At 38.9% G+C, this 8,772-nt stretch overlaps 1 protein-coding gene and 1 long non-coding RNA gene across 19 annotated transcripts in view; one reads left to right on the top strand and one right to left on the bottom strand.

The window, feature by feature from the left end:
- SRPK2 (SRSF protein kinase 2) overlaps window positions 1–8,772 on the bottom strand; it is a 246,250-nt gene that overhangs the window by 137,254 nt on the left and 100,224 nt on the right. For 6 of the 18 annotated variants that reach the window (XM_073898675.1, XM_073898676.1, XM_073898677.1 and 3 more), the window contains exons 3-4: window positions 5,828–5,898; window positions 4,355–4,418 (exon numbers count right to left, since the gene is read on the bottom strand). The exons of 6 other annotated variants lie outside the window; for them this stretch is intronic. In XM_073898675.1, coding sequence (XP_073754776.1) covers window positions 4,355–4,418; window positions 5,828–5,898 — 135 coding nt within the window. Of the gene's footprint in view, window positions 1–3,770; window positions 3,908–4,354; window positions 4,419–5,827; window positions 5,899–8,772 lie in introns of those variants that run through there. 6 more of the 18 variants (XM_073898682.1, XM_025872743.2, XM_025872749.2 and 3 more) reach the window with 2 other exon arrangements.
- The window catches only part of LOC112824812 (uncharacterized), a 32,704-nt gene that overhangs the window by 21,493 nt on the left and 2,439 nt on the right, over window positions 1–8,772 (top strand). Inside the window, exon 2 of the long non-coding RNA XR_003208539.2 lies at window positions 1,672–1,757. This is a non-coding gene — a long non-coding RNA (uncharacterized lncRNA). The remainder of the gene's footprint in view (window positions 1–1,671; window positions 1,758–8,772) is intronic.

The raw sequence follows: 8,772 nt of genomic DNA, 5'->3' as shown, positions 1-8,772 counted from the left end.
CACACACACACACACACACACACACACACACACACACACACACACACGAAATGATCCTTTTGGTATCTGGTCCCTGAGAAAATGCAAACCTAGTAGGCACTGCTATCTGGGTAACTTCACTGACTGTGACCTTTATTAACCACAACAACAACATTTACATTTCACAAGAGCAGATGTGCGCAAAGCTTTGTGTGAATTCAGGTCCCCAGCTCTTTAGGGCCTTCAGCTCACAAACTCCTCAGCCCTCCCAGGAGTCCGCATGTAAAGAATGGGAATCCTCACTCTGAGCACCCTGGACTCAACTCTTCTTTACTGATTAAGAATTGTCCAATTTTGTTCATGAGTTCACTGAAGAAGTTAGCGTAGAGTTTGACAAAAATTTTAATAGAGCAAAGTTCCTTCTGCTCACTGAGGATCTTTAGGGGATGGTGTGTCAGAGTCCTCCCCACAGGAAATCCTTGCCTCCCCCCTTCTCTCCTCCCATGCCACCCTCCCTCCTCCCCTCCCCTCCTCACTTAGAACTCGTATTTGGAACTGTTTAATAAATGATTACTACCTTTTTCCCCACCCACTGCACCCCATAAGTTTCCAAATCCCAGACGTGTCATGGCTAAGAAAAGTCAAGAAGAAACAAAACCTTGAAAACCTAGTTTTTATATCAAATAAATGTTCACAACTTTCTTTTTTTCATTAAATGGGGGTAGGTAAGAAAGTAAACCTGCGACTGGTCCTCTCACTACCATATTTAAGATGAATACATTCATTCATTCAACAGGCAGCAATTAAAGAGCAGATACTCATAGTAAGATTTGCTCCTAAAATCTGCAGAAGGGGGCCCCCTTGCAACTGATAATGTGTTCCTCTCAACTGGCAATAACATACAAATCAGGTATCATGTGGTTTGTTGTTGTTGTTGTTTTTAATTCATTCAATATGTTCTCTGTCTTTAATTTAAAAATTAACATTTTCCCCTTTCTCCAGAGTATAAAACCAAAAAATAGAACTATAACCTTCTGTCACCCCGCTGCATTTCATCCTATTAGTCAGCCTTTCTGAACGGGACTCCATACCTCCCCTACAAAATAACATTCAACAGGAGGCACCTGGGTGGTTCAGTCGTTAAGCGTCTGCCTTCAACTCAGGTCATGATCCCGGGGTCCTGGGATCGAGCCCCACATCGGACTCCCTGCTCCACAGGAAGCCTGCTTCTCCCTCTCCCACTCCCCCTGCTTGTGTTCCCTCTCTCGCTGTGTCCCTCTCTGTCAAATAAATAAATAAAATCTTAAAAACAAAACAAAATAAAATAACATTCAATGGGCCTCCACTATTCTGTTAAAGGTAAAAATATAACCTTAAATTTCAAGGTGTTACTGGGATCTGTTAAGAAAACATATTTTCTAATTTAGGCTCCAAAACAACCTTCAAAATTCCGTATATTGCTTCAAATCAGATTTATTTCTTAATGAAGGATCCTAAGTCTACAAAAGTGAATTAGGATTATTTTTTGTTTTGTTTCTCCCATTTCCCAAAACTGAGTAAGAATTAATTCAGCCAACACTAGCTGTCACACAGGACTAGCAATTCCCATGAAGCCTTCAGTTAAAAATATGAGACGGAAGAATTATTAGGAATATCACATCACTGTTTATATTTATTATATTTTGTACTTAGCAATGCTGCTTCTCCACTGGATGGCCTGAAATATCAAAAGATCGTTCTATGCTGCAGACAGTGAACAAAATCAATTGCGGAAAATGGTAAGTTTTGGTTTCTTGCAAACAAGTAGCTTCTCCCTTCTTTTAAAGAAAACAGGATTTCTCAAAACAAAACCAGAGAGGGGGACAAACCATAAGAGATTCTTAATCTCAGGAAACAAACTGAGGGTTGCTGGAGTGGTGGGGGGTGGGAGGGATGGGGTGGCTGGGTGATGGGACATTGGGGAGGGTAGGTGTTATGGTGAGCGCTGTGAATTGTGTAACACTGCTGAATCACAGACCTGTACCCCTGAAACATATAATATATTATATGTTAATTAAAAAAATTTTTTTAAAAAGATGGGATTTATCATTTTTACAAAAAAAAAAAGAAATATTGATCATATGTAAATTCCAAATGGCTTTAAGACTTAAGGCCATGACTCAAACACTCAAAAAGTTAAATTAAAAAAAAAACAAAACCTAAGACTTTAAAAATATAAGTAACTGGTGAACGAGGAATTGAAGGATGTGATGTAATGTTACATGATCCTATAAACTATTACATTCATGGGCAGGACATAGCATTACTAGGCCATGAATTTTTTTTTAACTTCATATTCTTGTTTCTCAAGTTTTTTCAAACACATTAAAAAGACAAAAGATTTGACTATTCATTAGTGTATGCCTTTAAAAAAAGAGAAGAAAAAAGGAGTAATTTCTATTTTTAATATATACACATTAATGAATCAACTTCTGTGTTTGCAAAGTGTTGGCTGACCCATAAACTACATTTATCACCCATGAAGTCAGCATATCACAAAAGCCATATATATGTCTAAGCACCCCCAAAAGAATAACAAACAAAGCAAGCAAGCTCTGTTAAAACTGTATAAAGCTGTCACAGCATAGTGGCTGATTTCTAAACTTTAAAACCATGACCACATGCAACCTCCCTTTCCATCAAATTTAACTACAAGAGCTTAGGTAAAAAGATTTAAAAAATAAACAACAATAAATAAATGTTATCACCAAAATATTTTAGAATCTTTCCTTAGAAGAAAATATTTTAACCACAGAAACCTCACTCATTCCTAACTTGTTTCTCGCTAATATTCATCCATTCTGTCCAACCTTCAATTTATCAATAGAGAATTCATTCTACTCAAAAGAGCTGACATAATTATTGCCGCCATCCCACTGAGAATGCTCTTCCTGGTAACCAAACTCCAACATTACAGTTGGCCCCCGGACCACTCACTAATTTACACCACCACCCTCTCCCCTTCCCATCACCACCATTTTACTGGCAGAACAACTCACAAGGGTCTAGACTGTTTTTCATCTCAGCAAACAAGAGTGTTCAAAATCGGACGGCTAGCCACAAACTGGGAGTTAGAAACTACATAGAAATAAACACAAATGTGAATAAATTCTTCTATTTTCAGTTTCTAAAGAAAGTAGTTAACGTCTTATTTGTAATGCTCTAAATTACAGCCAGGAGCCTTTCACCTAATTACACTAATAAATCGATTTAATGTCATCATTTTGCCATCAGATCACGTCCTCCATACACTAGTGTACTTGAATTAAATAAATCCTTTTTACCAGGGTAAGTTCTTCACCTCATTTTTTTCCCAGTGCTTTTCCTCTATCATTCCTCAACTACTAAATCATGTCTCCATAATATTTTCCTAAATATTAAATCTGTGAAAAAGATAACCTGAAAACTAGCCACAGGCGAGACAAATCAACACACCTTCAAAACAAAATATCAACATAAAGTATAAACTATAAGGTAACCAAGAGAAAGGTAAGCATCAACTGTATGCCCAAGAACCTCAATTTAAAAACATTATGTAGTATATACAATTTTGGCAAACAGAAGTGAACACAATATTTACGTATCAAAATGGGCAACTATGTAGCCTCATTTCTGGCTTGGGATAAAAATATCTTAATTCCATTTATTAAGTAAAATAGCCCTTTAAGGAAATACCTCCTTACAGGTATAATCATTTGATTGACAGATAAAATAATTGCTTTAAAAACACTTCTGAGTCATTTTGTGCTTACCTGCAGGCACGAACCATTACTGCATGCAGCGACTGTTCCATTCCCTAGCACAGACTTGAAGGAGCATCATATCTCTCTTTCAGAATGTGACTAATCTGTGGGTTTGCAATTCCTGAGCTATTTACAAATGGCACTCCCTTTCCACGTAAGAAAATATTTATGACAACCAAAAGCCAAGTATTTTTAACCCAGATCTTACAAATAATGTTGGTAATTTTGTAGCAACAGCCTCAAAACACAGGAAGAAAATCTAATACTAATATTTCCTTGAAGAAAGCACAATTTTTGTTTTGCAGCTCAGTAAATTATTTTTTAGAGCCTTCAACAGCTGTCACACATGAACTAGCGCTCTGCTGGGCTACGGTGTGCGTGCTGCAGCTGATTCGGCTTCACTATTTTTTAAAAAATCAATTACCCTTTGTAAAAGCAGAACAGCCTGCCCAAAAACACATCTTCAATACAGCACAATGACCAGCATGCAGTACAATGCATTATACAGCAAACTTGACAAGAAAAAAAATACGTCGGTTTGTTTCTTAGCAATGCTACACCATTAATTGTTCATGCAAGAGATGTAGCTGTACCTTTCTGAAGAGGACGACTTCTCAGAGTTAACTGACATCAGCAGCTCAATCTTCTGCTTGATTTCTGGAAAAATCAGAAAATATTCACAACCAAGATTGCCTGCCCTTGCTTTCAAGCTTTATATCAACAGATTTTTCCTCTCTGATCCCTTTTGTTCAAAAAGAGGCCACAAGATTCGCAGTACTTCTGTTAGGACTGGGATTCGATGGTGCTATAAAGGGAAAAAGCTCCAGAGGCACCAGGCCTTGCTAAACTATGCACATGACTGTTTATGAAAGCAGGAAGTACCATTTCTTTGAAGCAGAGGGGTGTTTTCTTTTTTAAGGTAGAACTAGCAGGGCTCTACCAGAAGATTTCAAATGCAGCAAATTAAAATACAAACAAGAAATGCTCACCACTGCATTCGATACCCTAGATCATCTGAGAAGCCTGGGTAATAAAGGTATGAGCTGAAAGGAACAGATGTGCAACCCTTGGCTACTTGCATTTCACCAGCCCTAAAAAATATGGCTCAGTGAATCATTTTTGTCACTTAAGAATGAAATATTAAACCAGAACCCCAATTTATAGATTGAAATTTTTAAACCTTTGTTATGATTTCTCAGTTGTCTCTAATTGAAGAAGCTGTTTAATACCTAGTCCCTAACTCCTTTAGAAAAAGACTTGGATTTTACACCTTAATTCTCCCCTCCTCCTTCACAGTACAGCACAAGTGAACAGCAACACCCAGTTACCGAGCAGATAATATACTTGTCCTTTTAGGAAAGGACTGACAATGCCATCTGCAACAGAAATGGAAGCGCCAACTCAATTTAATTAAAAGAGAATTGCTGATACGTATTTGGGGGAAAAAAGATAACAGACTAAAAGGGAAGGAGAGGTAAAAATAAAAGGGGGGGGGAACTAACACATTTCCTTTAAAAATACCAACGACTAACCTAAAAGCACATAATTTTATGTGAGTAAAACTGACATGGTCCCATTACCCAGACTATTTCACATGCAAAGCTGTTTTCCTATTCGTAAATGTTCTTCCTATGCATAATAAAAAGTTCACATACCAAAAATAAAACACCTGGCCACTGAAATACTACTATAGGCAATCTCAGGATTTCAAAGTAGACCTCAATAGTTTCGGGGTTGTTTTTTTAGGGGTAAAACAAATCTTAATTTTTAAGAATCTTGATTACAGAAATCAAACGAATATGAAAAGATAAAAAAGGAAAAGGGAATAAAAATTAGTGGCCTAAAAATACGGTGGACCTGTTCAGAAATAGCCTTTCAATGTTGTTAAAATAAGGGATTTTCCAAATTGTTTAAGCTCCCGACTTCATCCAATGGGCACTATATGAAACTGGCACAAACATCTGATGAGAGAACAGAATCTGCCACAGGCTATAGCCAAACTACCTAACCACCGGGGAGAGCACACCGCACAGTGGTTAAATGGAGATGATGATAATGCAACTTACCTTGAGGACTCCTGCGTGGATTAACAGAATCTGGCACCAGGTGCCATAGTGAATGCTCAGTAATGCCCCTCCTGCAGGTTTCAAAAGAGTGCAGTGTTTAGAAGCTCAGGCTTGGCCGCCTGCAGCCATGGATTTGAAGGCAGGCTCCTCCAACATTTTTAATAGCCACATGACCTTTGGGAAATTAGACTTTTCTAAAAGCCTCTATCTCCTCTCCTATAAAATGGGGATAATAATGGCTCGTAAAGGACCGTTGTGATGATTTAACAAAATACAGTATTCCATGACAGTCATGCAGATGTAGGGTCGTGCCAGACACTAGTCAGCCCTCTGTATCTACTGCCAAAGGACAGTAATCCTCAACAAATATTTGCCGAATGAATTAATGAGGTACAGTAGGTCTGTCCTGTCTTAAACAGCTTTTCCAGTTTTGATCCACCTTCTCCCTCTTACTATCAAGCTCAACATATACCTTTTTATCACTATAGTTTGATTATATATGGAAGTTTAACTTTAATCTGTATCTCGGCCTCCCCATATAAAGAGTTATTCTCAAGTTTATCAACTAGCCAAGTCAGAAATGAGGTTACACTTCATTGTGGTAATTGTTCATTTCAAAAAGACAAAAAATTCGCACTTCGGTGTATAGATTATCTGTGCACGTAAGCTGAAAGACCCCAAGTTTAAGGGCGTCTGGGTGGCTCAGTTAAGCATCTGACTCTTGGTTTCAACTTGGGTTGGGTCATGGTCTCAGGGTTGTGCGATCAAACCCAGTGTCAGGCTCTGTGCTCAGCGCTTGTCCCTCTCCCTCACCTTCACATTATCTCTCATTCACTTTCTCTCAAATAAATAAATAAAATCTTTAAAAAAAAAAAAGACCCCAAGTTTAAACTGCACAGCTCTTAGGAAGTATATAAACATTAGAAACAAAAAGTTAAAGCTTTGAGAGCTCCAAACCAAAATGGTGTCCAATAATACATGGACAGGTTTCTACCATCATTTTCACATTTTCTTCAAACCCTCAGATTTGTTTCTAGCTCCCGAAGGACTAAAACGTTTAGGAATGTTCATAAATACGACATTAATATTGTATACTCTGAGGCCCGTGTACCCCATCTATTCTACTACCCACTCCTCCTTACCAGTACCAGCCATGGTCTGATTACTCCCCACATTCATTAAGAACTCTAGAAGCCATTCCACCACAATCCCTGCCATGTGATATTCATGTTGACAGACAGGAATTCCAAAAACCCTTGGCTAAGGACCTCAGCCTCCTGAACCTCTGATCACTTGAGTCCTCTACCATGACCACACTTAGGATGCTCTCTTACACACTACAAATCAGCTGGTTGTCCTTCTGTTTCATTCACAGTATGTAGGACCCTATACTTTATTTTATTTTATTTTTTGCAATTAAGTCCACCAATCTTTTCCTTAATGAATGATGGTCTTCCTGTTACATTTAGATTTCCCCACAGCAAATTTTTTAAATCACCCCATTTTCTTCTAATACACTTTATAATTTTATTTAGCCTGTAAATCGTGGACCCTTTTAGAAGGTATTTCAGTCTATGAATTGATGTAGAGATCCAGTCTGCTTTTATAGTTACATTTTAAAACCTTATACCCCCACCCCCACAATTCTAAACTACTCTCTTCACCACCACTCCTCAGTTCTTCCAAAGCAGCAATCTTACAACCCCGTAAATACATATTTATTCAACCATCCACAGTCTCCATTTATTCATTCAGGCCAATGAGTACTAAGGCCACACTTCTTTATTTCACAAAGAAAACGAACAAGTGGTTCCTATGTAGTTGGAATAAGCGTATTCAAAATTATGGTTGATATTTTTTGTCATAATTTTGTTTTAATTTCTAAATAACATTACGGGACAACAGAAGTTTCTTGTTTTTCTAATCCTTTTCTGTTCTTATGATTCTCCTCCTAACTCTAGGTGCTTTGCTGTATCATCTTTTTTCACACAGACCTTACATGTTAGTCATACTTCTCTTGTATGACCCTCTTTTCACTCACTGACTCTTCCATCTATTCCCTTGACATCCACAACCAAAGGACACTGATGATGACTAAACATGAATTTCGAGCCCAATATTCTCTCCTGCAACCCAGAACTATACATCCTTCCACCCCCAGCAGACATCTTCGCCTATGTACATGGTCCCGACATGCCTTGAACGCAGCATCTAAGGCTGATAACCTCATCAATTTCTCAGACCAGGGTCTCCCTGAACAGCAGCAGCATTGCCCTTCTGAGCCAGGAATTTCTGAAGGATCCCAGACCAGCACCCCTGTCTCATCTGGAGTATCATTACCACCACTCACCCTTTTCAATCTATTTTATGTTCTAGGACAACTGAGCGCTACTCTGCGCTTCCCCAAACACACCATGCTTTCTCACACAGCCAAGTCTTTTCTTACGCAGTTTCCTTCCCTGGGATTCCAGTGCCCAGTTTGCTTCCCTTGCACACCCAACTCCCTTTTCTAATCTCAGCCCAAGCGCTACCTCCCCTCTGACAGCGTCCCAGAAAGAATACACTTCACCTCCTCTGCCCCTCTGCAGATCACAGACACTTGCACTAGAGAATTACTAAGATACATACACTACTTGTCTGACAGCCCTGAGACCACAGCTTCCTTAGGGAAGGGGAACTGACATTTCACTTCAATCCACACTTACTTATTGAGTCTCTGATGGTTTTCTTAGCCTATTCTGGTCAAAGTTACAATCTACCTAAATTAGTTTCCTTATCCTTTTTTTTTTAAAGATTTTTATTTATTTATTTATTTGGGAGAGAGAGAGAGAGCACATGAGAGGGGGGAGGGTCCGAGGGAGAAGCAGACTCCCTGCCGAGCAGGGAGCCCGATGCGGGGCTCAATCCCGGGACTCCAGGATCATGACCTGAGCCGAAGGCAGTCG

This window comes from Callorhinus ursinus, unplaced genomic scaffold (assembly GCF_003265705.2).
Source record: "Callorhinus ursinus isolate GAN/ISIS: 27379988/994484 unplaced genomic scaffold, GSC_fseal_2.0 scaffold12, whole genome shotgun sequence".
Taxonomy (NCBI): Eukaryota; Metazoa; Chordata; class Mammalia; order Carnivora; family Otariidae; genus Callorhinus; species Callorhinus ursinus.
The sequence above is the reverse complement of the archived record's forward strand: the minus strand, read 5'-3'. Positions and strand labels throughout refer to the sequence as shown.